Genomic DNA, 12151 nt, shown 5'->3' with positions numbered 1-12151 from the left:
AAAAAAAAAAAAAAAAAAGGAGAGATGGAACATGTCACAGCCTAGTCTGCAGAACCAGAAAGGGGAGACTAAGGATGAAAAAGATAAGTTGTTAAGGGGGAGTTTGGGGCAAAGAGTGAGAGAGCAGGGGAAGGCAGGAGTCTGCGGTGGTGGCCGGGGCTGGAGGAGCTGCTCGTGAGGCCATGCACAGGGAACTGAGAGTCCAGGAAAACTGAGCTTTCTACTTTCTTAGAGCTTCCTTAGAGCCCATTATTTATTCTGTACGAATTTCTGGAAATTGCATAAGTACTTAAATTTCAGTAAAATTCATAATTTCGATGAGAGATCCGCGGTCGCTTGGCCATTGGAAAATGGTGCCCTGCGTTGCATTTTCACAGATGGCCTAGGGCTGTGGCGTCTCAGGGCCCACCCATGCTCCAGTGCCTTGGGATTGCAGGGGGAGGCTGCCCTTCGAGGAGGCAATCAGTCACAGCAGGGAGAAAAGTGCTGAGGAGCAGCACAGCCAGGGTGTGCCACAATGAAAGCATGGATGATGAGGTCGGGAAAAGACTAGGAAGAAAGCATCCTTCTAAAGTTGGTAACAAAGGCAAAACAAACAGCTGTAGCTCCTAGAAGCGCATAGCCCGCTGCTCTGCCCAAGAACAGTGGGCCAGGTGCTTGGAAATGCACACTCCATTTCCTAGGCTTGGAAAACACTTGGCTCAGAGCTGTGCTAGACTTGAACCTGCTTTTCCCTGAAGCGGTATCATTTTAGGGTAGATCGGAAGAGTTCTTTTGTCCTCGTACATGCGATTGAAGAAAACCGCCTTCCACACGTCCATACGTCATTATGGCTCTGAAGAGGTCGGTTACGTTTGCTCACTGTGGGTATCTGGCTTAACTCCTAGAGGGACACAGAGCCTGTGCGGAGCCCCCAGTCACCACTGGCAGCATTGTGTTTTGAGTTCTGGAAATCAGGTCTGCTCTTTTATTTGGCCAGCCTCAGAGAAGGTCAAAACGTGTGGACTTCCCAAAAAATAGCTCATGGTTTTTCAACAAGAAGAACAGATCCTACATGTGTGTGTGTAAAATATTCTGACCCTGGTGGAATCCCTGTGAGGAATATGTAACTTACCAAAATTTCAGTCTGTCATATGGAAGGAAGTACGATGTAGATTTGACACTATTACAGATGACGATAAAAGAATATTATAGAGACAAACTAGCAATATGCATTATCTTAGATGTTAAAGTAATGTAGATGAATATTTAGTATGTAAATTGTTATACACTCGCCCAATTTTGAGTAATGATACTAAATGTGTAGTTTCATATATATATTCAGAAGTCTTTGAATATACTGTAAAAATAGGATGAATACTATTTTACTAGTCTGACCCTACAGGAATTGGAAAAAGTCAAACTCAGACTTTTTATGTTTGTAAATACTTTTTAGACAGTTTTGAGTTCATATTTGTAGCTCAAAACCTAGCAAATATTGATTTGAATGTGAAATTCTAAGATCTTCTGAAGAAAGTGTAAAACACAAACATATTAGAAAAAATAATTTCCATGAAAACCCAACTCTAAGAAATACATTTAATTAGACTTCTAGCTAAAAACAACCTGTGTTTCAGAGAAATTGCATGGCTAAGTTTTATAACTTAATAAAAAAAGTTTGAAAAAGCAGGTTTTTCTTACCAATAATGCTTTTGTATTTGACATAGTAGATTTAAAGTTCAAATTAGGAAGGCTAGTTTTTTTAAAAAAAATCACCTACCATCGGTCTAAAATAAAGTTTTATCATACCCATATTTGGGGGTATGTTGAGGAAAACATCCCTGTGTACTTGTGAGTAAAGTATAAATTTGAAAAACATTAAAAAACAACATGACAATGTCCCTCAGGACAGACAAGGCACGTACTCATTCAAACAATGTTGAAAATTTCATTTGAATGTAATTGCTTGTGAACTCCAAGGTAGCTATACAAGGATGCTGATTGCACTATTATTTGTATTACTAAAATAATTAGTAACTAATTGAATAAATTGATACTACACAATGATAATTTCATTGAAAAAACAGCAGATCTGTATTACTGGTATAAACAAAGTTTCAGGATATTTGTTTGTAAAAGTGTTAAATCCCTTTAAGATGCTTCTTATATTTTTCCCCCATAAAATACCCGAGAAACTCTTTATACTAGATTAGGTCTTTGTACAAGATTAGGCAGATGGGAATCGGGGAAGAATACGGTTACAGACTACTTTTTATTTCATACCTTGCAGAATTATGTGCATATATTAACTCTTCTTTAAAAAGAAAAAGGAGAACAGGAAATAAAACACCTACGTTTCTTACTGAATGGTAACTGAACTCCTTATTATATCACTTTAGGGCATTCTGCCCTTTGGGAACCTGCCTCTTAAAAGTTATTTTTTGCCATTTTTCCCCTTTAATTTCTGGACTCATTGGGATACTTCCTGGCCACGTCCCTCTGGTTACTCCCGCCCTACTTTTTAGCACCACTGCCCCCTGCTGGGGGACCTTGGCCTTGTTTCCAACCTTATTCCAACTCCCTTCCTTTTCATATTGTTTTGTTCTCTTCTCTCCTCTCTTCTCTTTCTTCTTCTTTCCTCTCCTCTCTCCTCTCTCTCTCCCCTAGGGATTGAACCTAGGGCCTAAAGCTACGATCCCCAACTTTTTTTTTTTGAGACAGGTCTTGCTAAGTCGCTGAGTTGACAGGAATAGCCTTGAATTTGTGATCTTCCTTTCTTGACATCCCTGAGTGCTTCAATTCCAAGACTTCCTTTCCACTCCCATCTTTTATATCTGCCCCAGGACACAATCTTTCCTAACTACAAGCCATCAGAACCCCCAAACTTGTTCAGTTCTTTCGGGACGCTTTCCTAGTGCTGGGCTCTAGGATGCCTGCTTTCGGGAGCCACAGAAGATCCGGATCTGAGACTGGAGCCCCTCGGTAATCCCAGAGCGCCTGGCACAGAGCAAAGGTTGGAGGTGCCCAGGAAGTGTTCATGGTGTGTTAAACGCCGGGCGGGTGCGCTGTCGGGGGAGGTGAGTCTGTCTGGAGAGTGTCTGTGGCATGGGCAAGAACGAGCGCTGTCATGCGTGGTTGTTAGGGCTGGGAATTGGGACGGGAATTTGAAAGACCAGCGGCTGTCCTGTATTTCCGGTGAACAGTCCATTCATCTCTAAAGAACTTCAGGGACTGGTTCGGGACCACCTGCAGACACCAAAATGCACGCATGCCGAAGTCCCTTGTGGACAATGGCATGCGGCCCCCACGCATCTTACATAGTTTAAATCATTTCTGGGTCATCCTACCTAACGCAGTGTAAGTGCTGTGTAAATAACTGTCTCACTGTATGGTTTAGGGAATGATGCCAAGGAGAAAAGTCTGTACTTGTTCAACACAGGCACATTTATGCATGTTTCCCACCTGTGCTTGGTCGAATGTGCAGCGCAGAACGGGGAACAGGGAAGGCCATAGTGTGGCTAGAAGGGGAAGGCACGGGGCCGTGGCTTCTTAACACCTTGCTCTCTGGGTTGGAGGATTGGTGACTCCGTCAGGTCCACAAGCAGAATTGAGGGCAACCCCAGGCCTGAGACCCCCATCTCTGGGCTCCTGGTTTCCTCCTCCTTTTCTCACTGGTACAAGAGCCTCATTGTGTACAAGGCTCCCAGCCCACAAGGTTAAAGTCCACCCTTTCAGGTGTTGGCTCATCATTTGAATAATCCGGGAGCTGTGCTCCTGAGCCGAAGACTCCCTTTCGGGACCTGCTTAGTTGAGATGTCACTGCCCTGACAGTCAGGCACTTAGGCCCAGACAGAGAATCACAATGTGTTCCCTCCCTCTCTCAAATTTTCCCTAACAATTAATGCCACACTAACTTGACACCTTCTTTTCCTTGTTTGGCTTTGTAAACCCGGGCCCTTTTTCCCTATTAATTCCAGACATTAATATTTTCTTTCACGCAACTGCCGCCATTCACCCATGAAACAGTTTGAACATTATGTAGCTGTCAAGATGCCTGGGGATTACCCAGTATGCCTTGCCTGTGAGAAAGTGACACCAGCGAGGCCGGGTTTTGAGATGTTTATTTTGAGAGTACGCTGACAAGCATGAAGGCCTGATCCCACAGTGGCAATTTCATTTAATTAAAGGCCTCTTTTTATTATAGTTTTCCCCCACTTTATATATATATATCAGAACAATTGGTAGAGTCTGACTAGCCAGAGGTGTTCTCTCTTGCACTGGTAAGGAGAGTGGGGTGGGCAGATTGCTAGCTCACTGCTGAGAATTCACTGGATGGCTGCGAACGCATTTAATTTTACTCTCCTCCCCAGAACTGCTGCTTGGCATGGGTGTGTGTGTGTGTGTGCGCGCGCATACCATCAGGGCTGGGCTTCTCCTCTTAGGTGGCCAGGCTTAAAGTGTGAGGGTGGAATATGTGTATATCTCCATCTTTAACTTGTTTAGTGTGTGTGTGCGTAAGATCAGTACCTTGGCATGACCAGAACTCTAAATTCTCAAAATTGTGCCTCAGTGAATCTGTGAAGATATTCTGAAGAATGTGCACCTCTGCTCCGTATTGATGTTACGTGCAGCTCACACAGTCTGGAAATCTCTTGCATTTGTTTTCACTGATTTTTAATACTGGAGCTAACTAGAGACCTAAACAGGATTTAGGGAAAAAAATGATCAGAACAATTAATGATGAGGTTCGGGGGTTCAGTAACTGTTTGTGGCAGAATACCCTAGCTGATTTTTGATCAAAGGTGGACAGTGGGAATCAGGGAGGTAGCCCTTTTCTAAATGGGAAGTGGATCTGCATTCAGAGTGGGGTGGAGGGAGAGATGAGGTGATGGAAAAATAAACAGATTGAAGACACATGCACGCACCAACTTTCCACGACGAACAAAATCAGCACGTGTGTACTGCAAACATGTACTGATAAAATTAAAAGGGTAGCATCCTTGGACAATACTGGTTTGACTTTAATATCAGAAATTCATTTCAGTGAACCTTCTGGGAGTCTATCTCGGCCACCGACTGAGGCATTTGGGATGGATCAGTAAACAGGACAGACTGTTAGTCTTTGCTCCCTAATGATAGCTCTGTTTCAAAATCAACTACAGCGTCACTCCCCAAATTGAGTTATTTTTGTAGCACTATCAAGTGGCCATCATTTCTCCCCTCCCTGACTGCTCATTTATTTGTGTCCTAATGAGCAAGTGTGTCCACGGCACTGTAGGGTGGTACACATGCATGCATGTACCATGCAGGCTTCATACATAATTCATGCATTGTGTTTGGAGGCATTTTTGGGGGGGTGTTTCAACTGATCTTAAAAATGTGGAGGAGGATCTGCCATCAGCACGTCATTTTGTTTTGGGCATAGTAACTTGTGGGACATTATTCATTCCTTTTGGCATCTGTTTCAAAACTCCCCAGGAGGAGCTGGGCAGGTCACTGGTGTCAGGGCTGAGGCCAGCTGCAGGCCTGGTGGATGTGGAGTTCAGCTGGCCCCAGAAAACAATGTACACAGCCTTCATGCAGGTGCGGGGCCAGCAGAGAACGGCAACTCTGTCGATTTAATCTCTACACCCCCCCAGTTTGAGTCTGAATCCCATCGCCCCCTCTTTTAAGCCAGTGGCTCCAGAGATAGATTTATTTATTATGATTATATTTTGAAGTATAGTGTTGTGTTGGATCAGCCATCTGGCTAAATGCCTGCCAATGGTTCTTTCCCTCTCCATGAACTCTGCTGTCCTAGAAGGCATGAGCTTCTCCCCGGGACTCCTGGCACTGATGTGATTTCTTGGGTTTTTGTGGATAATGGAGGGGTGACATATCCACAATGCAACCAAGCAGAAAAAAGCTCAAGGAGCCTGTTTCTGTTCTACCACTGAAGGCAAACAGGAATTAGACATCTAACCCCAAATTCTTTCATCCTCTCCCTCTCTCCCTCTCCCCCTCTCTCCCTCTCCCTCTCTCACTTGGAACTCTGTACAGGGATTTGTTTGGACTGGGATCAGTGGATTGCAATCCTCACATAATGTATGTGGACTTAAAATTCTGTCTTGCTCTCTTTTTCTTTTCAAGGCACAAGTGATCCCTATGTGAAATTTAAGCTGAATGGAAAGACGCTGTACAAAAGTAAAGTCATATATAAGAATTTGAATCCAGTTTGGGATGAGCTAGTGGTGTTGCCAATACAAAGTCTTGATCAAAAGCTACGTGTGAAGGTAATCACAGATAGCTTTAAAATCTGCTCCTTTATTTCAATTATTTACTTCTCAGCCTCTTAAAAATGCACTTGCTACAATTCTTTGATTGTTTTCAAGGACTCCGTTCAATATTAATAACATAGAAGGGATTTTTCATTACAGTTGAAACTGGACGTCTCAAGTCAGTGCAGTATGCTCTGTGGAAACCAAAGAGCGAGAAGATCTCCACTGACTGTATTTAAACTTACTGACTGGAAGAATTACTGCCTGTAGTTCAGTGGCGACACATCCTAGGGCCTTTCTCATTAGGAATAACTTTCTTCTTAATAGAGCTTCAAGCTACCGTTGTAAGCATCAATTGCTCTAACATCTGGGGTTAAAACTGCATGAGTTGAGTGCACAATGGGCTTGCTGCTGAATATTTAGCAAATTTCAATTTAATTGGCAGATCTGCTCACCGTGGAAAATACTAAAGTTTAACGAGAGGCTGTTTAAACTACAGAGAGTGGCCCATTGTGCAGAATGGTTTCACGAGTAGGAGTTCTGCCTTAAAAGCATTTTCTGCTGTTGTTTGGCCTGAAATATGCAAAATGGGCAAGGTTAGAAAATTCCGTTCCCTGTATAGGCTTGGCTAAATCTCTCTTTAACTGAACTATGCAAATGACTGTAAGGTTTGAACGATGGATCGCAAATTTCCAAACCTTTGGTATTTGTTCATAATTTGACAAATGCATTTCGTCTACCTTCTTGGTGTGTGTGACTGGCCTCTGAACTTTTTGTAGGTGTACGATCGAGATTTAACCACATCTGATTTCATGGGTGCTGCATTTGTCATTCTCAGTGATCTGGAGCTTAACAGGTATTGTGTTTTTACCTTTCAGTTATTATTAATGAATTTTATAGAGATCTCAGGATGTTGTTAAGTGGTTCCTCTGGAGCTCAAATGACAGAACAATTTGAATGAATGCAAGAGTACTTTAAAATGTCATAACTGAATATACTTAAGATTTTTTGGTTTTTAGTTGCTAAATATATTATTCAGACCTTGTCTTTTATAATGTATTTTAAAATGTGTATTGTATTTTGTATTTCCACGTGCTAATATTGAGGTTCATTAACATAAAACAAATATTTAAATTTTATTTTGGTGGTGAGGAGGCCGATGATTTAACCAATTGTCAAATTAAATGATGCCGAACAATATCTCCGCTCTGTTTATGCGTGGTTTATTTTCACTAAACTTGGTGCCTTTTTAGCATTGTGTCTGTTCTTTTCCAGAGAGAGAAGACCTTCTCCCACAAACTCCTGATACACTGTAGGACTGCACCGTATTTCCGAGGAACAAAATCATTTTCTGCTTTTGGTTTTCTTGTAGAACAACTGAACACATTTTGAAATTGGAAGATCCGAACAGTTTAGAAGATGACATGGGAGTGATTGTGTTAAATCTGAACCTAGTAGTAAAACAAGGTGATTTCAAGAGACATGTAAGTGTAACCATTTTTCTTTTTTTTTAGACCCTTTATTTTGATTTTCTTTTGAATACTAATCTAGCAGGCAACTAATATGGTTATAATCATTCTTTTGGAAGAAATTTTTTGATAGATAGATGTAGAGACTACCTATCTGTCATTATCCACATCCTCTCTTTTGAAACACTAGGAAGAAAATCCACTAAGGAATTCCATTTTGGTTAGGGATATGGTTAGTATTGCTATTATTAAAACCTATATGCTGTGGAAGGTTTAGTTATAATAGGTTATTTGAAATGCACATTTCCTAAGTGTTCAAGTTCTTATTTAGTAATTTTTTAGATCAGACGAATGAGGTATTATTCAGTTATGAAGAGCAGTTCCCAGGATTTAATTATTGAATTGTATATCATTAATATGATCATATATACAACATAAGCATTATGATTTCTTTTTCATCTCTCCTTTAAAAAAATTTAGCTACTAAGTTTTCCATTGGAAGTGTTTTCTGGAAGACACACATTTTAATGTACCCTTATCTCTCATGGAAATGTCTAGTTAATCCCCTTAGACTTTGTCCAGATGTGACCTAGGCAGCTCCTATGTGCTGATATGTTTCTGCCGCTCATCTGAAGTTCTGCAATTATATTTTATAATTCCAAAAATTAAGACAATAAAATCCATCTTTAATTTTACTTGAAAGGCATTTTTAAAGCCAACTGAAATAGTTGAGAAAGAATGAGACGTGCTACAACTTAGCATGTGTGAAAATCTAGCATGAAAAACCTGAAACCTGTTTATGAATTAAGCTTCCAATAAAGCTTCTTTAATTCACGCAGAGCAAACAAGGGGGATATTCTTCATTTCGACATCACGAACGTGACTTAGTTCTGATGAAAGTAATGACTGATTTGTTAGTAAATTCACTGAAGCTAATTTAAAGGCATACAAACGCTGGACTGTAATATTTCAATTGACAGAGGACCGGCAATAAATATATGTGTGTGTGTGTGTGTGTGTGTGTGTGTGTGTGTGTGTGTGTGTGTGTGTGTGTGTGTGTGTGTGTGTATTTAAAATTTGAAATCCTTATGAGAATTTACTTCTTGATAACAACAAAATAAAACTAAATTGATTACTTTTAAGAACAAAAAATGCCTCTGTTCCCACTTGTCACTTCAGTAAAACCAGTCATTTTGAGGTGAAAATGCCTGAAGTCGGTGTTGAAAATAAGCTTATATTTTCCTACCCCACATAGTGAAGGAAGGCTGTGCTTCAGCTTCACCTTAGTCTGGATGGTGAGGTGACTGCACCTGCGACTCTGGGCTCAATGTCAGTGTACACAGATGTGGATGCCAGGTTAAAATGATACGTGTTCTATATGAGTATCACGTGCCCTGTGGCTGAGTCATCACCAGCCAATGTGTTCTCGAAATTTGCCACGTATTTAAATGGCCTTTGTAAAGTTGGATGCTTTCCCCATGAAAATAGTTGTGTACTTAAATGACTACTCTTGTGAATTTCTTGTAGTGTATCAGATTGTATTTAGCTCCGTATCGGCCCTTAAAATACAACTGAAATATTGCCAAATTTGGAGTTTTATAGTAGTGGCGTTTCAGTTTTAACTTCAAAGTGCAGAGCTTCTAGTCCTAGATGAAGCAATGATTTATTTTTGTAAAACATCTCAGATCTTCTCAAAGTTCAACAAATACTCACAGTCCTCATTTTGTGTAGTTTGACCCTTTTTCTTTTGACTTGTCAATTCCAATATTGAAGAGTTTTCCAGATTGTTTACTCCAGTGCCTTTTTATTCTTTGTTAGTCTGGCAGTAGTACACTTATTTTATATGTTATATATTCTCATGAAGATATTGCAGAAAACCCTGCCTACCCTCATTTTCTCAGATTGGTAGTTTTTCCTTTTTATATATTTGATCAAATTATAACCAAAGAATAATTAATCGCAGCGTAATTTATTCTGGGCCATATGTGGTTATCCAATTTACAGCACATATCATAGGTCCCTTGGGTATGATAGGTGAGGAAAAGCATTTGTTCTTTTTATGGAGTTGAAGCTACTATTTAAAGGCATCTTGATATTAAGCTTTGAAGTGGAACTGCACTTGGGACTGGGAGAACATAGATTATTTGAGTACAATTATCTATTGATAAATGTCCATCTTAATTTATACCCGGATGGAGAAATTTCTGTTTGAATTCTCAGTTTTGTACCCACTTTTTATTTCCATCATCATTAAAGCAGATGATATCAGCTGCTATGGAACCAAATAGACAAACAATCTTCTGTGCAACATTTCTCTGAATTTACCCTGAATCCTATGGAATGTAAGGCACTGTTTGGAAAGTTGACAAACCTATATGCTCTCTTCTTGGGAAAAATAAGGTTATGATTAAAATTACAGATTCTGTCCTCAAGATTGTATGGGTTTGAATCCCAGTTCCCCCTGGAGCCAGGTCTGCTCAAATTCACAGAATTACCGAACCTCTCTCAACTACAGTTTCCTCATGTGTGGAATGAGGATAGGAAGAGTGCCTTCCTCATTCAGTCATGAAAATTAAGACTGTCAAATGTGGTGCCTGGTATGGAGTCGAGATACCCAATTTAGGGTAGTGGATAGCATTGCGTAACCAAACAGTAATAGACATTTTCCATTACAACTCACATTTGCTTTATTTATCTTTTAATGATTGTTATAAAACTCAAATTATTATTACGTACATCAAAGACCCCCTACTAGTCCTATTACACCTAAATGATGACAGTTGATTTCAGAGATTGGATTGGGTAAAAACATTTGCCTCTGTGATGGGGAAACACCAGAAAAAAATTTAATACCCTGATTATAGTACATAACTGTGTGTTTTATGGTGAGTATTGTACTTACCATTTCCCCAGGGGAGGTATTATCAATGAATAATATTTTATTTTTATTCCCATGTTTCTAGTTTCTGGCCAATGGAATAGAAGTGGTTTTCCCCTGAAGGATATTTACTTTTTAGCTTTTAGTTTATTGGGTAGACATACTGGCAAAGCAGACAGGTCATTTATTTTAAGATTTTTTTTTTCTTTTTGGTTAAGCATACTATTAAATGTGGACTGCTCAATTGGGTTCATAATGGAGTTGTAATCTCCCGAATTTGCGCAAGTTTTAACAACCAGTTAGCTAGTTAACCAGCCAGATTAAACCTTTGAAGGACTGGACATGAGCAATGAGAGGATTTTGCTGAGAGAATTTTAATTGTAGATGAAATTCAGCATTATTGCCTGACAAAAGAGAGACCGGAAGAGAACAGAGATGGCAGAGAATGTTGCTTATTGTTGCTTGTTTTTTTTTTTCCTTTTTCAGAACTATATTAATTTATTTTTCTTAACTGAACAATGACAATTCAGATTTTTTTTTCTATTGTTTGAATATTGGCATTAAATACTTAACCTGTGAAGGTAAATGGAATTATCTTCAACTATGGGAAACTTAAACATGAGCTGACAGTGGTCCTGAATGTCATTAACTTTTTCATACTACTACCAACTAAATATTCCAAATAGTAGGAAATTGGCGTTTTACTTTTTGAGATATAGAACTAATATTTCAAGGTAATCTTAAAAGGTATGCTTCTAGGGATTGGACAGTATTCACCTATTCTTGCCTTTATATACTAAATACTTCAGGAAATTTATGGAATACAACCACATGCATGTGATTTTTCTTTGTTTCTATTTTCTTCCTTAAATGTACAGTTTTGGTAAGTTTAGAATATGGGTGTCAATCATTGAGCATAATCTGTAACATATCTCACGATGTAATTATGTTTTTTAACAATTCTGTTTCTGTGTTTCATTTGGCCATTTTCCTGTTCAATGAACACAATCTGTAGCGTTGGTCAAATCGGAAGCGGATGAGTGCTAGCAAGGTAAATATATTTGTTTTTTTCTTTAGACTATTTGGCTAAATATTGGTAGCAAAGACAAATGTGTATATAATTGATATTTTCCAACCTTTACTTATAACAGCAGCCTTACTGATATAACAAACAAGAAAAGGAACAACTTTCCTTTAAAATTTCATCAAATAGAGGTATAGCCAGATGTTTGAACTTAACATTTTTGGTGAAATTTTACATGTACCGCCCATGTTAGAGTTTTATACTTCACTAAGCTTGGGTAATTTAGGGTGTACCGTGGTTAGCCCTAGTCCTTAGAAAGTTATTTACCACTAGATGGAAACTACCATTAATAGTATATGAGCAATCTGAACACTGAGAAGAGTATGTCTTTTTATATGTTCTGAAAAAAAGCATTTATGACTTTTTTGCTTAGAATTTCTTTAAAGATTTCTTCATGCAGTCCTAGTAACTTTTTAGAAGGTTATCGTCTTTTTAATCAGTTAAACAATGCTATCTAATTTATAAAAGCACAAGTATACCCAGG

The 12151-nt window shown here is 39.2% G+C and overlaps 1 protein-coding gene across 1 annotated transcript in view; it reads left to right on the top strand.

The window, feature by feature from the left end:
• The window catches only part of Mctp2 (multiple C2 and transmembrane domain containing 2), a 177015-nt gene that overhangs the window by 30472 nt on the left and 134392 nt on the right, over window positions 1–12151 (top strand). The window contains exons 4-7 of the mRNA XM_010621001.3: window positions 6109–6251; window positions 7016–7092; window positions 7609–7720; window positions 11599–11634. Coding sequence (XP_010619303.1) covers window positions 6109–6251; window positions 7016–7092; window positions 7609–7720; window positions 11599–11634 — 368 coding nt within the window. The remainder of the gene's footprint in view (window positions 1–6108; window positions 6252–7015; window positions 7093–7608; window positions 7721–11598; window positions 11635–12151) is intronic.

The sequence above is a fragment of the Fukomys damarensis genome, unplaced genomic scaffold (assembly GCF_012274545.1).
Source record: "Fukomys damarensis isolate Sample0158 unplaced genomic scaffold, DMR_v1.0_HiC HiC_scaffold_7, whole genome shotgun sequence".
NCBI lineage: Eukaryota > Metazoa > Chordata > Mammalia > Rodentia > Bathyergidae > Fukomys > Fukomys damarensis.
Note: the sequence above shows the minus strand (reverse complement) of the source record. Positions and strands in the feature narration are given on the sequence as shown.